The following is a 26,062-nucleotide window of genomic DNA, read 5'->3' as shown; positions in this document are numbered from 1 at the left end:
CTCAGTTATTATCTCTTCAGGTATTGCTTCTGTCCCATTCTCCCTTTCCTCTCTACCTGGTACTCCAATTGCAGATACGTTAGTCTTTTTCACTGTATCTTCTGTTTTTTATATTCTCTTGTGCTTTGCATTACCCCAAGCCGGGGGGTGGGAGGAGAGGGGTGTATGTCTGTGCTTCATTCTGGATATCTTCCAAATCAGTATTCTCTCTTCAGTCTTTTCTACTATGTTATTAAACCTATCCATTGAGTTCTTTTAAATACTGTTTTTTCAGTTACTGGGAGTTTTGTTTGGTTTTTTTATATAGCTTCCAGTTCTCTGCTAAAATTTTCCATCTTGTTATTTTTCTTTGAATATATTCAGCATAGTTATTCTAAATAAGGTTGATAACTTCATTACATGGATTTCCTAGGGGTTGATTTCTATGAGCTAATGTTTCAGATTTTGATCATATTGTCTTGTTTTCTTATTGTTTTATTATGTGGCAAACATTGCATAATAAAAATTAGAGATAGCTTGAAACCCAGGCTGATGTTATCTTCCTCTAGAACAGATTTGTGTTTGCTTCTGGCAGATGATTTGCTGGTCTAGTTCCCTGACTAGGTTTTGAACCCGGGCCCCCTTCATTGGGAGTGCAGAGTCTTACCCACTGAATCACCAGGGAAGTCCCACCAAATCACTTTAATCCAATCAGTGATTAAGATGATTTGAAGCTGGGCTTCAGTCCCTGCAAGAGCCAGTCCACTTCCTCTTCATTCTTACTCCTGGAGTATGGTCCATCTAAGTCCTGTTCTCAAGTTTGGGGTAGGTTGACAGTACCTCTTCCTTCTTGGCATGCCCTGAACTCTGATGCTCGGGTTCTCATAATCTAAATTGCCTCTTCTGGAATTAGTCAGTGCCTTCTCTGGAATTACTTTCTCCAGAATCTCAGACCATAATTCTTTACTACCTTATTAGCTCTCTGATGCTTTCAAACAATCGTGGGTTTTTTCCCAGTTTTTTCAGTTTTTCAGCAGAAGAAGTGGTTTGAATTATCTTGTCTGCCGTTTCTAGAAGTGGAATTTCCCATAATACATTTATAGCATTTGATAATTTTAGTCCTTTAATCTCCTATATTTATATAGTATTTAGCATTTTACGAAGTCTTTTTATATACGTTTTCTCATTTAATAAAGAAGGTATTAGTATCCCTATTATACAGATGAGAAAATGCTCTCAAAAGAGAGCAGATGGCTCAAGCAAGTTCATACCAGCCTACTAACTGAGCCAATACTCAAATTTAAATATTCTAATTCTGAAGTCTAATTTTTATTCTACCATACCACAGGTATAAACTTTTGTGTTTTAATGTTTGTTGTTCTTATCAAAGAAAGAATGTAAATTTATGATTTTATTTTGCTTTGTTTGAAAATGTGATTCAGCATGATCCCACCTTTCCACTGATAGATTCAAGTTCTCAGAACCAGATTAGAAAACGCATCGTACTTGAAAAATTGAGTAAAATGTAAGTATGTAATTATCATTCCATGTTTATAATATTTAAATTAATTTGGTATGTGTGGGTTCATAACTTATTGGTGTAATCCTTGAATTTTGAACAGAAGAATAACGTGTAAAGTTTATGTGGATTTTGTCACCTGAGAAATTTAGATTTTTAAGATGTCCTACCAAAGAATATTGAAATTGTTTTGTGTAGAAGATATAGAGACACATAATAAAGAGGAAGGTTGAAATTATGGGAGTAGAAAATCAAACTGCCTCACTCCCATTTAATAATCTAGTGAAGTCAGGAAAAAATATCAGAGCTAGACCCATTTAAATACTGATTTGTGGTAAATGTGTCACATCAGTTTCACGTGTAAATAAGATTTTATAAAGGTTTAACGGTTTATTGACTTATTCTATATACATATTCATAGAACCGTTTCACACTCAACAACCTGAATTTTGCAATTTAGTTTTAAGCTTCCCGTAGTGGAAGTTGTTGTTCTTGTAATTAGCCCAGTCATAAATGACATTTGAAAATTGCAATCTTGGTTTCTCTTTCAAAAGGAGCTTGAAAATCTTTTTTTCAGAGGTGTGACGGCTATCTTGAACTTTTCAACCAGCATTTTTTTTCTTCAGCAGAAAAGACAGAAAGGTGTTTTTCAGTCAATATTTAAGGTGCTGTGCACGTGCAGAAGTCTTAATTTTGTAGTAGTTCAAAAATAAGAAAAGCCTATTTTCTAGAAGCCATAGTATTTTGAACAGCTTACTTCTCTAAATGTTACATGTTAAATAAGTGTTTAAATTAATATTTATTGAATGCCTGTTGTGTGTTAGACTCTTCATATATAATAAATCTGTTTTGTCTTTTACCTGCTCTTCATACTTGTACATTTGTTTCTGTTAAATATTAGTTTAGACAACAGTGTAAGTCACCATCTGTCTGATTCATAGAATAAGAAGATATCAGTCCTTGATTTTAGTTACAAAGGTTTTGAAAGTTGGGATAGATTAACTATACTAGCATGTAATTAGTAGGTAGGGATTTATGTGAAAATAGTTTTCTAGACTTTTTATCTAATGAAAGTACCCAGTTTTAAATTTAAGACCACATAGGCATGTCATTGAAGGAATTTGGGCTACAACAGAAGATACCAAAAGCAACCCTGCTAGAAGACCAAGTTATCGATATTAGGGCAGGAACTAAATTTGAGAAGTGGTGGAATAATTTAAGAAGAAGCACAAAGAACACTGAAAACAAAATAATTATAGTGACATAGGGATTTTTTTGGTTGGTTGTTTATGAAAGCAGTTGAGTTTTTTCTCATTGTAAAAGTAGCACCAACTGTACAAAAAACTTTTAGAGAATCAAAGAACATGAAATATGCACTGAGTATTAGATGATATTAAGGAATTGTTAATTTGGTTAGGTGTGATGGTTTTATTATTATATACGGAAATGCACTTGTATTTAGAGATAAATAAGGAATAATTTAGGGGTCAAATGACATGATGTCAGGGATTTACTTTAAGATACTGCAAAAGAAAAGGAAGGAAAAATGAAGCAAATGTAGCAAAATATAGGGAGATTGAATCTGGAAATAGAAATATGGGGTTATTGTTACTGTCTCTATTTTGAAACGTGTTTTAAACTTTTATAATAAGTTTTTTTAAAAAGTAATACATGCTTATTCCAGAAGATTTAGGCTGTAGAAAGTGATATAAATAAGGAAGCGAAAATCACCTGTAATTCCACCACTCAACAGTAACTATTAATATTCTGATGTTTATCCCTGACATATATGTGGTATAGCTGGTGTGTGTATATTCATTCCATTTGGTTCCCTCTGGTATAGTCTAAACCTAGAGAGAATGACATATGTTCGATATATACTATGTGTGATATGCAATTGCATTATAACATGTATGTTTTTATGAAAATGGAACAATACTACATATGCATTTTTCACTTAACATTTATCATGAATATCTTTCCACATTAAAAAATATAGATTTATATTATTATTTTAAAGATTTTATTATTTGGTTATATCATAATTTATTTAACCACCTATTGATGGACATTTGTTACCATTTTTTCACTACTAAAAATATTTCTCCAATAACCATCTTTTTTATGTTTGATTATTTCTTTAGGATAAATTTTTTCATAGTAAAACTATTGGGTCAAAGAGTGTCCACATTTAAAATATTAGTATATATTGTCAAATTGCTCTCTAGAAATGTACCAATGTTTACTCTTACCATAAGGATGTAATAAGAAATATGCCACACTCCCATATTGGACCATTTGGAGGGCAGTTCTTCTGGCCTGTGTTCTTTCCATTTATTTAATATTTGAAAATAAAAAGTTAAGAAATACTAGAGACAAGAATATAGATGGCAGCCAAAATGATATTTTTGCATTTCAGTGCCTCATTCTGTAGCATAGGCTACAAAATAAGAGTGTGGAGTTATTTTGAAATATTTCTTTATGACTTCTTACCAGTTACAACCTTGCTTAATTGTCTCCACCTCAGTGTTTCCCTATGGAAAATCCAGACTTAGGCAAGACCCCCAGAAATGTATCTATATAATTATATTTTAAAGGAAATGTAATTTTTTATTTTCAGATTGCCTGGACTTATGGGGCCTCTTCAGATTACATTAGGAGATGTTCACACACAACTTAAAAATCTTGTCCGAACTTTCAGGTTAGTGTTAATATTAGGATTTTCCTTCTCAGTTATTTTGACTTTATGTAATTGCCTTGCAGAATCCATAGTAGACTAAGGCATGAAGAAAGTAAATGAGTTACCTTTATTGTCTTAAATCCTGTCTTAAATACTGTTTTATTTTCTCTTCCACTAAACATTACTTATATCTTTTGTTTTCGTTTTTGTTTGTTTAATTTTTATTGTAGTTGATTTACAGTGTTAGTTTCAAGTGTACAGCAAAGTGAATCAGTTATACGTATACATATATCCACTCTTTTTTAGGTTCTTTTCCCATCCCTGTGCTGTACAGTAGGAAGGTCCTTATTAGTTATCTGTTTTATATGTAGTAGTGTGTATATGTCAATCCCAATCTCCCAATTTGTCCCTCGCCCTCCAGTTTATATCTTTTGTTAAATGTAATCCCTTATTTGCTCAAACCTTGATATGTTTAGTTTGGGATAGTTTACTTATGGAATAGCCTAAAATTAAGAAGGAGAATATCTGAGACACAAAGGTGGTTAGTCGGTGACATCTTGGATTTTAGTGAATTAGTAAATATATATCAGATGACCAGCACTATGGACAATACAGAAGAAGACTAATGCCCACCCTTGAGGAAGAACTCCTGTGAGAAGACAAGGTGAGCACAGAGAGCAGTGCAAAACAGTGGATAATTTAGCTTTGAGTAGTGTGGAACAGACTTAAAGTGATCAGACAAGGACAGGAAGAATAGAGAATATCAATTACGAAGTGGAGCAGTTGGGATTTTTCTGCAACTATCAAGGTAAAAATATTCAACAGGCTAAGACGAGGTTCTCTACTAAGAAGCATAGAGATAGGCCTCTAAATACGTTATTAGTAGAGGTGTACCAAATACGCATTTTGGCCCAATGCCAGTGACCCAAAGTTAAATTAATAGTTGTCTGTGGCTAAAGCCAGATAGCACCAACATAGGATGAACTTCTAGGGTAAAAGAATCATTTCATCCAAAAAGCAATTATTATTATAGTTTATTGCCAACAGTAGTAGTAAGATTTTTAAAGTTTACAATTATAATACAGGAACAGTTTCTTGACACTGTCAGCAGTTAGATTTCTCTTGCAGTCCCTGTATTGTACATAGGTAATACCAAATAGATATACACTTTCAACCAGCACATTTGAAAACATCACTAACCTTTTTGTGTGCCACAGAGTAATTCAGGAAAATGTTTTCAAATAAATTATTATTTTAATTTATTTGAGGAGCTAGGATTCAAGGAGCTAGGATTCAAAGTTTAGGAGCTAGGATTCAAAGTTTAGGCATGTCTCAAAAATTCTTCATCTTCAGCTACTGAAAAGGATTGTTTGTAACACTTTATGTTTGAATCTTCAGCCTTCATAGACCTAAGACTATATTAAGACATTCTTGTAGAGTTGTTTACTGTGAAGTTTTACTAAACAAAATGTGTTTGGGGTACCCTAATTTTCTCTAACAGGCTTGTCCTAACATCTTAAAAATTATTTTGATTAGAGATTATATTTGAATTATTGCCCATCCTTTATTTACATAGTTTAGGTATTTTTCCATCCCATGGTATTATGAGGTAACATTGTTTTTAATTCATCATCACAAGGTGTGAAGAATTCCCCAGTAGGATGTTTTCTTGAAAAATTTATGACTTAAATGGAAGTAAATAACTGAAATTTAAATACAGCTCTTAAATGTTATTTTCTTTAATGTTATGAATGGTAGTACATTATACAGTTCTGCAAAGACTGAATTATGATAAATCTAATCTCTATGATTTTGTCTTACATTATTTGAATTTTTATAAACATTTTTTCCAAGATATAATGTTCTTGAGGAAGTTATCTGTTTAATGTATGACATATTTGTATTAACTGTCAATCTATTTTGCTAAATAACTGAAAATTTTTACTAATTCTTTTATGCATAAAATTAAGTTTTCATAAGCAACATTAATTACTACAGCATTTTACTCTTATATTGACTGATGAAACAAGCACATAAGAACATTTTCACTCCATTTCATCTAGAATGTTTATATTTGAAAGTGAGTGTTCAGGGAATAACAATAAATCTGAATGACATGATTGTGCTGATTACTGACATTGTTACACTCATTGGATGTCATGGTAACTGTGCAATCACAAGATCATTGAATGCCAGAAATGATGCTCAGATTGGCCTAGGCCTTTGGAAGACTGACTAAATGCTTTGCTAAAAGGAGGGTTTGGGCCAAATACCAAGACGAAAGCTGAACTTCTTTGCATTTCTGTTTAGTTAGGAAGAGAGAGACACTTGTTTTTTAGGTCTAGGTCATATACCTGTCACAAAACCATGCATCCAAAAGAAAACAAAAGTGTTTTTCAACTGTCTACACTCATGATAAAGTTTGAATAGATATGTACAGTGTGGATTTATTAGGAAGTAAATATCATATAAAGAAAGGTTAGCTGAGGGAAGAAGACGACCAGGTGCTACTCTGTTTCATTGATTTTTAAAAGACTTGTTACTCAATTTCTTGCAGACTGTTTATTTAATCACCATTCTGAGCAAACTGGTAAAGTCACTAAAGACACATTAGATGAAATATTAGAATAAAGCCTTTGATCTTGAACTACAAATATGAATTTTGTACTTCATTTTTTACCCCACTCATTTAGAATAGTGGAGTAAATGAACAAGTGATTCAACTTACTCTGCCTATATTTTCTAAAGCTGTTTTTCTACCTAATTGTATGTTTTCTTTCTTTCTTTTTTTTTTTTTAACTATTCTGAGGTTCTCAGAACTTACTGGACACCCATTGGAAAAAAATGTTTGGCTACAACTGCAAGATTGCCACATTATTACTTTCGTGTGCCCTAGAAATTTAGGTATTTCAGGTTGGAAACCACTCACTATCCAGGCTATTTGTTATTTTGGTCTTTTGAAGCAGCCCTGGTAATAATGTTTAGTCCATGTCAATACGTGTATTCAATATAGTACTTACTATCTGCCGGACTGTGCTTGGGACTTTACACGTTTAATTTCCAAAAAATAGTGGTATTATCCTCATTTTACAGATGAGAGATGAGAGATTAAGTAATCTCAAATCACACAACTAGTAGTTAGGTTTAGACCCCAAATCTAAGTTGAGAGGATAGATCTTAAGTGGCCTCACCAAAAAGAAAGAAAGAAAGATAGAAAGAAAGAGAGACAGAGAGGGAGGGAGGGAGGGAGGAAGGAAGAAACGAAGAAAGGAAGAAAATGGTAACTCTATGTGATGGAAATGTTATTTAACTTGATTGTGGTGGTCATTTCACATTGTATACATATATCAAAACATCAACTTGTGTACCTTAAATATATAATTACTATGTGTCAATTATACCTCAGTAAAGCTGAAAAAAAATTTTTTTATACATTTATTTTATTTATTTATTTTTGGCTGCATTGGGTCTTCATTGCTGGGTGCAGGCTTTCTGTAGTTGTGGCAAGCGGGGGCTACACTTTATTGCGGTGTGTAGGCTTCTCATTGTGGTGGCTTCTCTTGTTGCGGAGCTCGGGCTGTAGGCGCATGGGCTCAGTAGTTGTGGCTTGCGGGCGCTAGAGCACAGGCTCAGTAGTTATGGCACACGGGCTTAGTAGCTCCGTGGCATGCGGGATCTTCCCAGACCAGGGCTCGAACCCGTGTCCCCTGCATTGGCAGGTGGATTCTTAACCACTGCACCACCAGGGAAGCCCCTGAAAAAAAATTTTTAAAGGAATCTATTGGTTGTCTCAGTAATTATTAGTATTAAAGGTTTTTTTTTAAGTAACTTCATTTATCACCACTCTAGACCCCAAGTAAGAACTCTACTTGAGAGGATTCTGTTACCTGTGCCTTCTGTGACACATAAGCTAGCCAAGACAAGAGGCACAGTGTTCTTTAGTTTAGTAAGAGGTAGCCAACAGACTGCAGAAATGAGAAGACTCAAATATCACTTTCCTTTTATATTTATAAACTGTTATTTTATCACCTTTTTCTGTCATTCTTATTTAAGTTTTTTCAAGTTACTTTCTGCATTATTTACACTAAATTAAAATAAAGCCTAGATGAAACAATATGATGTGTGGGATTTGCTTCATAATTATCCAGGTTAGGGTGATGTTGAATATGAGGTTGTATAGATGAAACATGATTGACCAGGAGTTGATAATTGTTAAAGTTGTGATGACTGTATGGGAGTTGATTTTATGTTCTATTTTTATATATGTTTGAAATTCAACAATTTCTGCAGAAATAAGCCAAAAAATTCTTCGTTTTGGTGTAGGGGATGCTATATATAAAAATGTTGTTGTTAAGTTATTTTTGAAAATATTTACTCTTTAGTACCTGCAAATCAAAGTCTATAGCTTTAATAAAAATTACTTAAATTGACTTTGCTGCCTTTTAGCAAAATGTCTGTTACTTATAATACAGAAATACCTCTGGTAAGATAATGCGTTTTGGGGTCTTCAGATTGTGGAAGGACAATTTTAACAGGTATGTGACCATAGGTTAGGTCTTCTAGGTGAAGTCTCTGGGAAAACGCCGTATTGATGACAGTGACTAGTGTTGGGAGATCTTTTCAATCAATACTGATGGTGGGAGAGTTGACATAAATAACCATATCTTTCTCTTTGAAATGATAACCAATAATAGGAACTTGTAGAACAGTGATTCTTAAGCCAGTTGTGCATCAGAATTACCTGGGGGAGCTTTTAACAACTGCAGATGCCTGGCTCCACCCCTAGAGATTGAGTTTCATTTGGCTGGGGTTGGGCTCAGACATTAGTGTTTTTCAGAAGCCCCCCAGGTGATCCTAATAATCAGCCAGAGTTGAGAGCCTGTTAGAAGTAAACATGAAGCAGCTTTTTCAGCTCTTTGAAGAATCTTTCCCCAGTGAATAGAGCTGTGCTTTCCACTGAATTACATCTTAGTCATTTATCTGGAATGTTACATTGATTTACCTGTCATAGTGGTTCCATCAGAAGCTGCTTGGTAATGATTCACTGTTGTCATTGTTGAAGCAAGATATTTTTCTAAATATGATTTGAATTAAAATTGTATTTTGACACACAAGTCCTTTTTAAATTTCATCAGTGATGACTCAGTGTATGTTTTCTAAATCTGTATTGAATTTCCAATTATATTTTGGAACTGCTTTTAAAATGTTTTCTATCAAATATTACTGTTTTAATTTTTGAATTATCACTCAGAAAATAGTTAAGTATGATAATTTAGCATCTGTGCTTGAAATTATTTTGGCTCAGCAAAAGGGGAAATATGATAGCAGGTAAAAATTTTGCTGTTCTGCCACTTAAAGTACTTTGAAGTGAAAGCAGAGTACTTTGAAGTGAAAGCAGAGACCTTGTATTTTCCCCAGTGCCTGAAATGGTAGCATAGAGCAGGCACTCACTAGATTTTTTTCTGAACGAGTAAATAAATTCATGAAATCTTAAATTTGTCTTGGCTTTGGGAGATTTGAATACAATAGAAAAGGAAATTCTATTTAACTGTTTTTGACATTTTTTTTTCTTACATGCTTACCCTTCTTTGGCCTTTTTTGGTTATGTGATAGATTCTGTTTTAGTTGCTACAGATAAAACAGTGAACAAAATAAAAAAAATTCCTTCTCTCATTAACTGTTCTAATGGAGAGGATATGTAAAATTTTAAAGACAATATGTGTGTTATTATGTGGTGATATACCTTTTTCCCTTTCCCAGTTCATTCTCCTCCTTTTCTCTCCAGAAGCAGGCAAAAAGGAATGGTACTAAGGAGGAAGTTGTGATTTTTAAATAGGCTGGTCAGGGCAGACCTCATTGAGAAGGTGCCATCTGTATAAAGACCTAACAGTTGGTGAGGGAACAAGCCATGTTGCTATCTGTGAAAATATATCAGACAGGGAACAACAGGTGCAAATGCCCTGAAGCAGAAGCAGGCCTGGTATGTTCACAGAATATTAAGGATGCTGGTGAGGCTGGAGAAATGAGCAGAGGCAAAGGTACAAAGAGATATGGTCAGAGAAGTAAAGGGCAGGGAATGGCTATAGTATAGTTATATAGTCCTTGGAGCCATGGTCATTCTTTGACTTTTACTCTGAGTGAGATGGAAAGCAGTTTGTGGATTCTGAATAGGGGAAGGATGTGATCTGACATATATTTTTAGCAGTATCACTCTGTCTGCTGATTTGAGAAGTATAGTAGATGTTCAGAGGCAGGAAGACCGTTTAGATGTTGTTTAGGATATTGTTTCCATAATCTAGGCAAGAAATTATGTTGACCAAGGTGAAAGTAGTGGAGGTAATAAAAAGCGATAAGATTTTATTTTGCAAATAGAACCATCAGGATTTGATGACTGATTTGACATGGGATATGAAGCGAGTTGAGGTTACCCACAAAATTTTTGGCTTGAGCAACTGGATTCTAGAAGGATTGGGTAGCCATTTACTGAGATGGAGATACCTGCAAGAGGACCCAGTTTGCGGGGGAAGATAAGGAAATCAATTTTGGCTATACTGAAGTTTTGAGATGCCTATTAGACATTCAAGTGGAAATGAAGGTAGATCATTAGATATAGAAGTCTGTAATTCAAGGGAGAGGTACAGGCTAGAGATAATAAATTTAAGAGTTGTGAGCACATAGTTATCTAATATTTAAAACTATGAGATTGGATGACATCACCAAGGGAATGAGCACATATAGAGGAGAGCAGAGACACAAGGGCAGAGGCCCTGGGGTGATCCAAAATGTCAGAAGGGGTGATCCAAAATCTCAGAAGGAGTGCCAGTGAGAGGGGAGGGGAATCAGGCGAGGGGAAACCAAGTGTAGAAAGTGTACCAAGGAGAAGGGATTGATCAACTGTGTCAAATGCTCCTGGTATATTAAGGTGGGAACTGAGAAATGTCCATTGGATTTGGCAACATGGACGTCGTTTGTACGTTTAATCCTCACAAGAACCCTGTGAGGTAGGTAGTACTATTGTCCCCATTTTACTAAATTAAAAAAAAAAAAAGTTTTACAGCCATTGAATGTGTCCAACGTAAAACACTACTAATGACAGATCTGAATATTGAACCCATATCTGTCAGACTCTTTAACCACTATACTGTACTTGCTTTTTATATCATATAGACTTTTAACTATGGAAACATTTGTAGACATTTTAACTATGGAAAAAATTCAGAGTAATGTAACAAAGATACACATCTCCACTCAGAATTAATCAAATCTATTAAGACATACCTTTTTCAATAAAATAAATAAAATGTTATAAGTTAATTCATTCATTCAGAAGAAATTAATTGAATCTCTTCTGACTCTTATTCTGGGCACTTGGAATAAATATGTGAAGAACACAAAGATTCCTGCCCTCAGCCCAGGCAAAACAGAAAATAAACAATAACCGTATGTTAGAAGGTGGTAGGTGGTACAAGGATAAAGAAAAATATATAGCAGGATAAGGAAAGTCAAGAGTTTGGGGCTGGGAGGTAGAGGGAGTTGCACTTACTAATAGTGTGGCCCAGGTAGACCCTACTGCAAAGGTGACATAAGAAAACTTATCTATCATTCAGGCAGATGGAATCACCAATGCAAAAGACCTAAAACATGAAGTCCTCTTTGTCCTCTTCCCCAATCCATTCTCCTTTCCTCCCAGAAGCAACCAGTACTGTGAATTTCGTGTATATCTTTCCAGTCTTTGTTTTTATACTTTTAGTACATATATTTGTGTCCATAAATATGAATATTGTCTGTTCTTGATTTTTATAAATAATGTCATACCATACTTGCTTTCATTCAAATTATGATGAGCAAAATGTGTAAGTTCATTCTTTTTAACAGCTATTTAGTATTCTATAAAAATGCCACGATTTATTATATTTTCTATTATAAGCAGTGTCACATCAAACATCTTCATATACATTTCCTTATGCATAGTGAGAGAGTTTAAGGTTTATATTTAGAAGTTATTCATATGCATTTTCAGTATTATTAGATATTGCTAAATTGTTTGATTACTCACATCAACAGTGTGTTAAAAGTAATATTTCTGGGCTTCCCTGGTGGCTCAGTGGTTGAGAGTCCGCCTGCCGATGCAGGGGACACGGGTTCGTGCCCCAGTCCGGGAGGATCCCACATGCCACTGAGCGGCTGGGCCCGTGAGCCATGGCCACTGAGCCTGCGCATCTGGAGCCTGTGCTCTGCAACGAGAGAGACCGCGGCAGTGAGAGGCCCGCGTACCGCCAAAAAAAAAAAAAAAAAAAAGTAATATTTCTTCATGTCCTCACCAACCCTTGGTATTGTTAATCTTCTGTTTTTGCCAATGTAATGGAGTGCATTTTTATATTAATTTCCCGGATTAATAGTGAGATTGAGCTCCTTTTCAAATGTTTACTGGCCATTCGGCTTTCCTCCTCTGTAAATTGCCTGCTCATGTCCTTTGCTAATTTATTTATTGGCTGTTTTTTTTTCCATAGACTTTATTTAAAATCAGTTTTAGGTTCATAGCAAAATTGGGAGAAAGGTACAGAGATTTTCCTTATGCCCCCTTCCCCCACACACGTAGCCTTTCCCGTTAAAACCATCCCCCACCAGAGTCATACATTTGCTATAATTGATGCACCTATGTTAATGACATCATTAACTCTTGGTGTTGTGCATTCTGTGGGTTTGGACAAATGTATAATGACATCTATCCATTATTATAGTAACAGAGTATTTTCACTGACCTAAAAATCCTCTGCACTCCACCTATTCATCTATCCTCCCTCACCCCACAACTCCTGGCAACCACTGATCTCTTTAAATATTTATTTATTTATTTAGCTAGCTAGCTATTTGGCTGCGCCGGGTCTTAGTTGCCACGCGCAGGATCTTCGTTGCCGCATGCGGGATCTTTAGTTGCAGCATGCGGGATCTTTTAGTTGAGGCATGAGGGCTCTTAGTTGCGGCATGCTAGTTCTAGTTCCTTGACCAGGGATCGAACCCAGGCTCCCTGCTCTGGGAGCTCAGAATCTTAACCACTGGACCACTAGGGAAGTCCCTGATCTTTTTACTGTCTCCATAATTTTACCTTTTCCATAATGTCATATACTTGGAATCATACAGTTTGTAGCCTTTTCAGACTGGCTTCTTACGCTTAAATAATATGCATTTAAATTTCACTTAAATAATATGCATTTAAAATACCTCTATGTCTTTTCATGGCTTGATAGCCCTTTTTTTTTATGGTGTTATTTATTTGGCTGCATCGAGTCTTAGTTTCAGCACTCGGGATCTTTGTTGCGGCATGCGGGATCTTTCGTTGCAGCACATGGGCTTCTCTCTAGTTGTGGCGCGCGGGCTCAGTAGTTGCGGCACGTGGGCTTAGTTGCCCCGCGGCATTTGGGATCTTAGTTCCCCAACCGGGGATCAAACCCGTGTCCCCTGCATCGGAAGGCGGATTCTTAACCACTAGACCACCAGGGAAGTCCCACTAGCTCATTTCTTTTTAGGGCTGAATAATATTCTAGTGTCTGGATGTACCAGTTTATCCATTTACCTACTGAAGAGTATCTTGGTTGCTTCCCAGTTTTTGACAGTTATATTAGTAGAGCTGCTATAAACATTCATGTGCAGGTTTTTGTGTGGGCATAAGTTTTTGACTCCTTTGGGTAAATAAATACCAAGGAGTGTGATTGCTAGATTATATGATAGGACTGTGTTTAGTTTTGTGAGAAATACCAGAGTGTCATCCAAAATTGCTGTGCCATTTTTTTTTTCCCACCAGCAATGAATGAGTGTTCCTCTTACTTCACATCCTTGCCAGCATTTGGTTTTGTTGATGGTCAGGATATTGGCCATTCTAATAGAGTGGTATATCTCATTGTTTTAATTTCCATCTCCCTGATGACATATGATGTGGAGCATCTTTTCATATGCTTATTTGCCATCTGTATATCTTCTCTAGTGAGGTGTCTGTTGAAGTCTTGGACCCAGTTTTTAATTGGGCAGTTTGTTTTCCTATTAAGTTTTAAGATTTCTTTGATATTTTGGATAACAGTCCTTTATCAGATGTTGTTGGCTGTTTTTTTATTGATTTATAAATGATATTTTTAAAATGCTTTCTGAGAAATAAGATGACTACAATGTATTTTATTGTCATCAACTGCTAAGTGATAGAAATTACTTCTGATTTTTTAAAACTTAAGTTTTCTTGAATAAAGACCTAGTATTATAATTTATTAAGTCAACTCTCATTTATGTAAATTATGGATTATGACATCCCTTAATTGCCTGCTGCCAACCTAGCACAAGGTAGAAAGGTACAAAAGGTGAATTAAAATTAAAATCAGAAATTGCTTACCTTGTCAGCTTTAATAAAACATTTGATTAGGGAAGAACATAGAGGATATGGTTACAGGGAGGTGTATGTGTTTGTGTATGTATTTTAGTAAACCATACAATTCAGTTTCCCATATTGTTCTTATATCACCATCTTGTCTAATAGTAGTATTGTTATAAATATATAAAAGTGGGGCTAGAACACTTCCTTTTGAGATGGCCATTATTAGATACTGAATATCAAGCCACATTATTATACTATTAACTCTGTTCTATCAAATATAACAAGAATTAAAAAATAGTGCTCTTTCATGATATCATAAATCTGATTATATCTAAAAATAGAAGGGTTATGTATTTAACAGTCTTTGGGTAAATTTTATCTTACTGTCTTTCAGATTAACAAACAGAAATATTATACATAAACCTGCAGAGTGGACCTTAATTGCTTTGGTGTTGCTGTCATTGTAAGTACTCTTTCATATTTTTAACTCTAAATACTAAATATGAAGAATTTTGATTAGGGGAAAACAAAGTTATTCATTGATTTTCTAAACTTTCTTGGAAAATATTGTACCTCTATTTTGTGCCTATTTTCCTTTCCTATATGATAAAATAACTTTCATGTAAAGTGATATGCTATATTTTGATAAGTTGTAATCATTCTCTTTATATTTTTTACTATCTTCTAAGGGCATTTTTCTTCTCACATATTATCTGTAATCATTTGAAAGGGAAGAACATCTCCATGTGGGATATGATATATACAGGCTAGTCCCTTAATTTCTTGTGTGTTTTTTTTGCTTTTTTTTTTTGCGGTACGCGGGCTTCTCACTGTTGTGGCCTCTCCCGTTGCGGAGCACAGGCTCCGGACGCGCAGGCTTAGCGGCCATGGCTCACGAGCCCAGCTGCTCCACGACCTGTGGGATCTTCCCAGACCGGGGCACGAACCCGTGTCCCCTGCATCGGCAGGCGGACTCTCAACCATTGCGCCACCAGGGAAACCCCCTTAATTTCATTTTTAACAGTACATTTTATTAATGTTGAATGGCCTCATTATTTTACATCTGTATTTTTACCAATACAGCAATGCTATTTCATTTTTCATCAGCATTTTTATCAGTGATATCATCAGAAAAGTTTTGTTTTCCAAATTAATGTACATCTTTAAAATCAAACAGATTTAAAGGAACTAAAGTAGATACTACACAAGCATATATAAAACATTTAATACTCATTCACCTTTTAAGAAATCACTAGTGGTGTCTAAGGCTTTCAATAGAGTTAAAACCATCTAGTAAGTGTAGTGTTTTTCAGCTTGAATTGCAAAAGTCTTCTTTTGAAGACCATTCATTACTGCATTACTGTTGCTACTTGGTACTTGTTAGGTCATTGAAGCCCATAGGACATTGAATACTTACTGGACACTCACAGGTCAAGAAGTGTTATGAGCCAACCTCATAGCATCTCCAGCCCTACTTTTCTTTCTTTGATGTTACTTCAGTCTGACATGTTATTCTGGCCTCACTGTCCCACAGAAGGCTGTGCTGGGAGGCATTAGAGTAGGCTTCAGTGAGCCAGCATCCGTGTCACCCAACGAGATACAGCTCACATGATTCGTTAAATCAGAACACAGAAAATAACTTTACTTGAATGCCCTGACATAAATTTTTTATCAACCATAAGAACAAATCTTTTGTCATTTCTGCTATTCAGTGTTCCAGTTGAATTGGTAATTTGTGAAACAGATCTTAATTTTTTAGAAAGTTCTTTCCAGTTTATGAAATTTGTAAATATTTTGGTCACTGGCAAAAAAAATATCAGTATCTCTGCTCACCCACCATATCCTATGCCTGCTAATAAACCCTCGTAGATAACTGTTTAACTGTACTTCTGTAGTTCATTATACTAAAGGGGAAGTAGCTTTTTTGGTTGACAAGTCAGAGGCCCAGGCTCAGCAGTAATCTCAGAATCTTGCTTTCTAAGCCAGTAACTGGAAGTATTATCTTAATGAGCAGCTGCTTACTGAGGACACGTTAGGTCCTACTTCTTTTTGTATCAGACCACTGCCTCACCTTCTCCAAAATGTATAGCAAGGAACAACAACAGAAAAAAGTATGGAAAATGAAATTTAAAAGTCTACCATCAAAATTTCCTAAGTTTAGTCCATACAGAAGTATACCTCTAGTATTTGATTTTAATAGAGGCACCCATGTGGCCCAAAATACTGAAAACTTTGCTAGTCCTTTTATTTGACTTGCCTAACTTTGGATGTAGTGTAGGTATTTCAAGGGTCAGTGACCCATAAAACGAGTAACTTAATTGAATTCAAGAAACGAAACTGCACACATCTTAGACGTATTGCATATTTCACATTGTGCAGTCAGTCTTAAGGTTGTAGCAGTCAACACTGTTTCCTTTTGTCATTCACCTTGAATCCTTCTCTTCCATTATTTCCCTAAGCCCTACAGTTAGATCTACCCATCCTTCTCCTAGTCTTTGGTCCTTTTGATCCCTTGACAACTAAAAACCTTTCCAGTTAGGGCCCTTTTGGCTTCTTTTAAAATCTTTGGTCACTATAGACACCAAGTTAGCTGGTACCTCTTGGGTTTTGCCTTTCAAATCTTGTTTTCTCATAATTTTCTGTAACTTTTGCAATAAGCCCTCTTTGAACATTCTTTATCTTCCCTAGCTGAATCTCCTTATTGTTTGGTCATCTGATCCTAAGACTTCTGTCTCCTGTCCCCATATTATTTTATTTCTTATTTCCTCATTTCTCAGAAATCCCCTTTAGCTTTTCATATTTCTGCCCCCCAGGGAATCTGTGACTCAACTGATAGACCCTTTCCTTCTCAGCCTGTCCTTTTTTTCATCCTTTTAGAATAAATGTTACTATATGAGATGGGGATAAAATTAAAATACATATCCATTATGTTAAAACTAATCCCATTGGCTTCTGTAAAGTATAATTATACTTTATATTTGCACCCCTCTTTCCTCCCACTTAGAGTTCACAGTTACTTTTTAGGGAAGATATTTTGTTACTGGGGAAAGAAAAAGTAGGCATGAGGGCCAGCATTAGATAAAGAACCTTAAACCCAGTGAAAAATATGGAGACTTTAGACACTCAAAGAGGTATGTGCATATGAAGAGAAAGGAGGTAAACACTCACATGTATTTGTAGAACAGTAACCCCTCATTCAGCTTTTTGATTTATCGCCACTAAGATTGAATGTAGGCATACATGGGATTACCTTTTTTTTAATAATTATCCTATGATTCAGAAAATCTTTGTTGTATCTACTCTCAAATTGCCAATGGAATTTTTTTAGTCATTGTAGACATTTCTGGAATTCATATTAAAAAGTGGACTTCTTATAAATCTTTATAGCTAGGAAAAAGGTTCTGAATGGCAGTTGTAGACACTGAAGATGAATATAGTAAGATAATATGTTCAGTATTATTATAACAATGGTACTGTTCTTTGTATATGAATATTGCAAAGTTTTGTTATTATTAGCATTTGTTTAATGCATGAAAGGTGTTTTCAAAATTCCTCATGAGAACCATTTAGAAAAGGATACATATACACATATATAATTTTATTAGTAAAATAAATGGCTCAAGTCTAGCTCTTGTTAGAGGGAAAAATCAACATTTTGAGCAAAACATGATAGTCCAGATGAAAGAAATCTGAGTCTTGAATTTTCACATCTGTATTCTTAAAAGTAGATAAGGTGTCTCTGTAGCAAATCATCTTTTCCTAGTAACTTCCCTTGCACTTTCACAGATGTATTAACATTTTAAAAATTTGAACCACAATGTGTAATTTATCAGTGTATACTGATGGGAATTTTATACCCATATAATCTCAGAAAGAAATTCATCAAATCAAATTGGTTCACTTGATCTTTCCACACTCAATACATTTATATATAAAAATACAATATGACCCATGCACACTTCATTTAGATTTCTCACTAATTCCATAGGACTTGGATGGCCAGTGTGACCGCAACATTTACTGATATTTATACTATGCATTCAGACCCTAAATAGTTACCAAGATCACACTGAAAGATCTTTCAAAGCTTAAGCAGTATACTTTTTTTTTTTTTTTTTTAAGCTGCGTTGGGTCTTCCTTGCTGCACACGGGCTTTCTCTAGTTGCAGCAAGCAGGGGCTCCTCTTCATTGCGGTGCATGGGCTTCTCATTGCAGTGGCTTCTCTTGTTGCGGAGCACAGGCTTTAGGTGCACAGACTTCAGTAGTTGTGGCTCACAGGCTTCAGTAGTTGTGGCTCACAGGCTTCAGTAGTTGTGGCACGCGGGCTCTAGAGCTCAAGCTCAGTAGTTGTGGCGCACGGGCTTAGTTGCTCTGCAGCATGTGGGGTCTTCCTGGACCAGGGCTGGAACCCATGTCCCCTGCATTGGCAGGCGGATTCTTAACCACTGCGCCACCAGGGAAGTCCCAGTATACATTTATTTAACAGTGAAGGAATTAATGTTCCTTTACTCCTCTCATTTTTATTTAATAAATGTTATAATTAACAAAGGTAAGTTCTCAAGAACTCCTTACACATAGAAGGACATCTATAATAGTGATAACGCTGTTGTTTGTTTTTGCTTTTAGTGACGGATTAGAAATGCAATAAAGTAACCTGGTAGTTGGCGTTATTGCTTAAACTCCTGGCTGTAGTAATTTTTTGTTTTTGTTGAACCTTATCATATTTTATGATTACATACTATATGTTGAAATAATACAAAATCAAATCTGATTTTCTCACATAAATATGCTCTAATAAAGATATTAGGCTCTTTCCACAGTCTTGATGCATGATTTTTCACAAAAATGTATATGAATATATAGTCTGCTGTAAGTATTTTAGTACCTGTATGCTCTACTGTGTAAAGCTTTTAATGTATTTATATATTTTGATGTGTTTATACATCAAATTAGAAAGCACAATAAATTACATTAAAGTGTGTTTTCTGATGCCTCCTCATAGTGTATCATATATTTGTTTTTATATTCCTCATAATTTTCATCTACCCTTACCTACCCTTCTGTATAGGAAAACAGAAACTGAAGGATCACTTTTTATCATGATCGTGTTTTTCAGGGAAGTTTCTCTGAGAATATTTTGACTGGTATTTTGAGATTTTATAGCTGTAGGACACCTGCCTCAGCTCGGTCCTTATCCTCCTTTCCCTCTTCCCTTTGCCCTTAGTCTTCCCAGTGTTCTTTGACCTCTGTCATTATACTTGAGCCTGTAACACGAGTGGGGTCTATGCAGATGTTGACCTAAAGCTGAGAAATCTAGGGAAGGGTCCAGACCAAGGCTGGCAGCCAAAGAGAAGCCATATAGAAGGCTATGGAGAAGCAAACTGACTGGCCTGAGTTCTATGTGCAGCACACAGGCCAGAAATACAATAACTTCTTGTATTTAAAATGTAACTTTTTCACCCAAGTTTACTGTGGAACCTTTGTAAAAAGCCCACTGCTTATGTATTGTGATGATCTATGGTGAATTTTAGCATGGGAGTCCAGAGTCTGTTTGTGGATAGCCAGGGAGAGGTGTGTACTGTGTTCCATGGGAATGATTTGGTTATCTAATGAAGGAGTAAGTAGGTAAATACTTACTTCGTGCTACTTAGAAAGAACGGAGGGTAGAAAGTGACTTGTGGTAGTCTAACATGGATACATGCTATTCCTAGTTTTATGCCCTTGATGTTCTCTAATGGAAAGCTTTCAAGATCATCTCCAAAAATGTCTGCTTTCATTTTATTTATCTGAACTGTCTGTTTTCAGTGAACTGTGGCCCACTTCCTAGACAGAGACCATGCAATAGTTTATTCCCCCTAAAAGCTTTGAGTATTCCCGTCGTTCCAGGAGTAGCATGTAAGTTCTGGGAAATGGTATTTAAATAAGCTCAACTTGACCATGATCACTAAACAAAAGCCTTCACTGGACGTGGGCAGCCACTTTAGGTAACCATCATAAAGATAGACACTCAGGAGAGTCACTTCCCTAGGGCACTAGACATGAATGGAAAGATGTGGCCAAGGCTTTTTGCCTCAGCAGATTGTTTGTTATAGCACGCCCATCACTAATTTCCTTAGAGAAATATGTGAGCACACCATGAAAATGAAGAGATGGTTCCTTAGAAATTTATTGGTTCTCAAAAGTATTCCAAAGCCTTTCTCTTAACATTCCCAATTTAGTTCTCAGTATTTGCGACCATAATAGATAACTGAAATAATTTTTGTTTCCTTATAATTATGGAATTTTTTTATACTTAATTGAATTTTATTGAGATATAATTCCTATAACTTAAAATTCACCATTTTAAAATGTATAATTCACTGGTTTTTAGTATATTCACTATTTTGTGCAACTATCACCACTGTCTGATTCCAGAACATTTTCATCACCCCCAAAAGAAACCTCATATCTATTAGCTTAGTCCCAGTTTCTCCTTCCTCCATCCCCTGGCAACCACTAATCTACCTTCTGTCTCTATGGATTTACCTATTCTGAACATTTCATATAAATGGAATCATATAATATGTGGCCTTTTGTATCTGGCTCCCCTCACTTAATGTATTCAAGGTTCATTCATGTTGTAGCATGTAACAGTACTTAATTCCTTTTTATGGTTGAGTAATATTCCATTGTATGGATATACCACATTTCGTTTATCCATTCATCAGTTGATGGACATCTGGGTTGTTTCCACTCTTTGGCTCTCATGAACATTTGTTAACAAGTTTTTATGTGAACGTAAGTTTTCGGTTCTCTTAGGTATATACCTAGAAGTGGAATTAGTGGGTCATGTGCTAACTCTGTTTAACCTTTTGAGGAACTGCCAGACTGTTTTCCACAGTGGCTGCACTGTTTTAAATTTCCACTGGCACTCCATAGATTGAACTTCAAAGGTCATCTCTTCTTGCCTTACACCCAGTAGTCCCACCAGGCTTATGTTTGCAGTTTTTCCAAACTTTAAATATGCTTGTTCGTATTAAATTTAGGCCTTCATGGACCTGTAACATCAATTTTTTATGTTCTAGGAATTTCTACTACGTATGCAAAATGAGTACCTATGAGCCCCCTCACAAAAAAAAAAAAGATCATAGTGTTGAATATGAGACCATATAAATTAAATGTCTGAACCATAACTAGTGGTATTTATTTTGGATTCCTCAATATCCATAAAATTCCTGTTTTGGTTTGTTTTTTGCTTGTGTAAATCTTGGATTTGTTTATCTAATATTTACTATCACAATACCCTTGTCATTGTGAAGTTTAAGTAAAGTACTTATTTACTGAGGGTTAAATAATAATTAGATTATTTCTAAGCCCCCTATACTTATTGCTGAGAGTTTATCTAAGAAAAATAAAATATTTTTTAATTGAAGTAACTTTATCCTCAGCCAGCAGGCTGTGTGGGAACCCAGATATTTTCTAAAGGAAAAATAATACTTGTGTAAATTTTTAACCAAAGACTGCTTTCTTCAGTGATTTTTTTTTCCCCTCAGAATTCCTCATATTTTTGGCAATTTTATAATGTTGGGTTTTTAATCCATAGGTAGCTAAGAGTCCCCAGCCTCGGGCCAGAATACATATTAAAGTCACCAAGGATCCTCAGCAAAAAGATGTGCTCCCCCGCTTCCCCTTCCCAAGCAGCACAGTAACAGTAGTGGTGACAGCTAGTATCAGGCAGCACTTAGCCCTTACCAGTCACAGCCTCGACTTGAGGAGTCAGTCTCCCTATGTACTCTTGATATCTTCACATCCCAACTGAGTTCAGAGAGCACAGGTCAGGAGAAGCCAGGAAGCATAAGGCGTAAGGGCACTGTTATCCCTAGCCTCAGGGTTCTGCACCGTAAGAGTGTGATAATCATTGTGTGTGGACACCACTGGTTGGTCCCATTTCTGTCTTAGAGCACTGAAAAAGTTGGAGCCACTATGTTGAGAGAATTGTTACATAGCAGTAGTTATGAAGAAAAGTTTTTCCAACACACATCTCCAAAGCTGCTCTATAGAGCTGTCACAAACAGGATCTAGATATAAAGTTTAAAGTCACTACAGCCCAGCCCTTTAAACAAACCTATGTGTAATATATTGCTACTAAGTGAATTACAAAGAACTTGTTTCTTTTCAATCAGAAATATCAATGGAAAGCATCCCTGCTTCCTTATTAATAGGTAATCCTAAAGCATTAAATGCAAACATTATCAGAACATAAACCATCTGTTATAAGAAAAACATTTTATTTTATTTGGCTGTCATGGTCTTTTATATAATCAAAGTTTTTATCTCAGTTTTTTAGACAATAGTTCTGAAATAGAAAGCTCATGATGACATACTTCTTCATGGTATGTTCTTGTCTACTTTGTTTTTCTTGTAGAAGTCCTTAATAGTAATAGCTTCATATGCCTCTGGGTTTTTTCAAATTTGGGGACTTTAGATTTGTGCCTAGGATAAAATTCAATTTATGTAAATTATTATTAAGCATTGTTATGATATTTTTAGTAAGTGTAATTCCCTTAACCCAAAGACCACCTTTAACTATGCAAGGGTGTCTTAAAACCCTAAGTTGAGTCTCATTCTGGATTTTCCCTTGCACTAGCAGTGTGCCTTGCACAAGTTTCTTAACCTCATTGTGCATTTTTTGTCTTGTTGGCAATAAGAGGGGACTAAGTCCTGGTTAAATCAACTTGGCAGTGTGAATTCAACTATGAGATGTTATAAGTAAGAAACAGTTTTAATGCAGTATGTCAAAGGCTACTGAAGGAGACAGTGGAGATGAGTATATTTAGCATAGGAAACAATGTAATTGTGCTGATAGCCATGGTGACACGGCCCAAGTGTTACTAGTTTGTTTGGTATCTTAGTCCTTAAGCTTGGCAAAGAAATACGTTGATAATATTGCTAGCCATTCTTTCTGTGGAAAGATTACACAGTACTCATTTAAGTAAATGGGATGAACACCCCCGAAGATTCCTTAACTCTCTTTCTACTACAGACCTACCTGACATTATATTGCTCTCCACATCAAAGATGAGGGACCTGCCCTTGATATTTAAGGAAACAGTGAAGTGATTTAGTACCTCAGCAATATAAATATTAAAGGTGGTGAAGAGCAAAGTAAAATGTGTAAGTTGATTTTTTTAATGTAAAACTATGTTTTAGAACTCATTTTCTTACAGAATCCTCACTATAACCATGGACCTTTTCTCCCCCGCTTCCATATTATTCTTTTTTTTCTTCTTTTTCTTTTTTTTTTTTTCCATATTATTCTTTACATTTTATTCTGGGAATAAGTCTTATCAACAAATAGGGACATCTAGAAACCTGATATTTTATGTCAGAATTTCTGATTCTTTGTTCAGATCACATTTAAGGAAATTTTTTTTTAATTTATTTTATTTATTTTTGGCTACATTGGGTCCTCGTTGCTGCACATGGGCTTTCTCTAGTTGCGGTGAGTGGGGGCTACTCTTCGTTGCAGAGCGCAGGCTTCTCATTGCGGGGGCTTCTCGTTGCAGAGCACGGGCTCTAGGCATGCAGGCTTCAGTAGTTGTAGCACACGGGCTCTAGAGCGCAGGCTCAGCAGTTGTGGCACACGGGCTTAGTTGCTCTGAAGCATGTGGGATCTTCCCGGACCAGGGCTCGAACCTGTGTCCCCTGCATTGGCAGGCAGATTCTTAACCACTGCACCACCAGGGAAGCCCCAAGGAAAATTTTTAAAGTAGTTCTAGAATAACTTTTTTTTTCTTTTATTGATGAAAAGATCCCAACCATTCATTGATATAACTTCTTTGAACTAGGTATGTTGAAGTAATCTGAGTTTCATCTTGGAGATAATAGATTGTTAGCTATAGGAATGATAAGCTACCTTGCCTGTAGCCCTGATTTTCCTTCTAAAGAGTTTATTTGCACTTTTTTTAATGTTTTTAATATCATGCCACTAAAACCAGCGTAAGTAGAGCCCACATTATACCAGGAAAGGATGAGACTCACACTTTGCTGTAGCATCATAACTGTAAATCAGTGTAGAGACTGACTATACAATAATGGAAAAGTTTTCAAATATTAGAAATCTGACTTTAAAATAACCAACAAATGTTTATTGAGCAGCTGCTATGGGTAAGACTGTATCTTAGGCCTTGTGGGGGATACAGAGATTAAACAAAGATCCTGCCCTGGAAGACTACCAGGGGTTGAGGAAAGGGGGAGATAGATATGTGCACAGGTGACTACAGTAAAAAGTTGAATGTATTATTAAATAGCAAGAAAGAAACACAAACTGTTTGGGTGTTCAGAGAAGCAAAAGAGCTCTACTAGGGAGATCAAAAAAGGTTTCACAGAAGTGGGATTTGTGATAGGCCCAAAAGATAGAAACCGTTTCAAGAAATGGAAATGAAAGGATGCAAGTATTCTAGGAAGTACCTGTGTAATGAAAAAAGCAAAAAGAAGAGATGTAGTGAAGAGTATAAGATAACTGGAAAGAGTGGTTGGGAAGTTGGGTGTATTGTAGAGATAGAACCCTTTAATGGCAAGGAAAGTTATTTTAGTGGACAGTGAAAGTCATTTAAGTTTTGAGCAGAGAGTACCATCATGAAGCCAGTGTTTTAGGAAGATCAGTCTTGCTGGAGTCACATCTGATCCTGTCTTCCACCTTGTGCCAGTCCTTCGAAGGCTTCCAGTTGCTCTTATTGTGGCCTACATGGCCCTGCATCGTCCAGCCCCTTCTCCAGCCTCATCTCACATTACCCTACCTTGTTCTCCCATTCCTACCACTCTGACCTTCTTTCCAGCCCTTCTCATCATACTCTCCCTCAGCATAGGACACAGGTTGTTCCCTATATCCAAAATGTTCTTCCCTCCCCTCTTCCTTTGGTTAATTCCCCTTTCATCTCTCAGAACTTGAGGAAGTGTTTCTTCCTCAAGAAATGTTTCGTGGACTTCCCTGACTAGATCAAGTATCTTTATAATATGCTATCATAACACCATGTACTTATCTTTCCTAGCACTTGCCCTGTTTTCAGTTTTATATTTAATTGTATGATTACTTGATTAATGTCTGTCTCACTCAACTTGAAGATTTTAGGGGCAGGTTCTATGTCTGATTTTACTCACCATTATATATCCAGCACTTCAACATCGTGCCTAGAACATCATAGATTTACAATAAATATCTGGCAATGAATGAATGATTATTTAGGAAGCTATCATTTCTAGCTTTTTGTTGACTCCTTCCCTCCTGCCTTCAAGTGCTTATTCATCTTTAAAGTCTAAAAAAACAAAACAGAGAAAAAAAAACAAACCTATCCTTTGTCCGTAACTTCACTGATCCCCCCAGACTATCATCCTTTCATTTGACAAACTTCTTGAAGAGCTAGTCTGCTGTCAGTGATTCCCGTGCTTTTCATTAATCCCTTGCATTCTGGCTTTTGCCCACAGCATTTATGAAATTGATTTTCTCAAGGCCTCCACTAGTAACAGCCTAGTTAACCAGCGAGCA

The 26,062-nt window shown here is 35.9% G+C and overlaps 1 protein-coding gene across 1 annotated transcript in view; it reads left to right on the top strand.

Annotated features, from left to right (window-relative positions):
* Positions 1–26,062, top strand: part of RPAP2 (RNA polymerase II associated protein 2) — an 83,571-nt gene that overhangs the window by 33,121 nt on the left and 24,388 nt on the right. The window contains exons 9-11 of the mRNA XM_082676702.1: positions 1,422–1,504; positions 4,119–4,199; positions 14,933–15,001. Of these exons, the coding sequence (XP_082532828.1) occupies positions 1,422–1,504; positions 4,119–4,199; positions 14,933–15,001 (233 nt within the window). The remainder of the gene's footprint in view (positions 1–1,421; positions 1,505–4,118; positions 4,200–14,932; positions 15,002–26,062) is intronic.

Source organism: Grampus griseus, assembly GCF_964374135.1.
Source record: "Grampus griseus genome assembly, chromosome: 1".
Classification (NCBI taxonomy): Eukaryota; Metazoa; Chordata; class Mammalia; order Artiodactyla; family Delphinidae; genus Grampus; species Grampus griseus.
The sequence above is the reverse complement of the archived record's forward strand: the minus strand, read 5'-3'. Positions and strand labels throughout refer to the sequence as shown.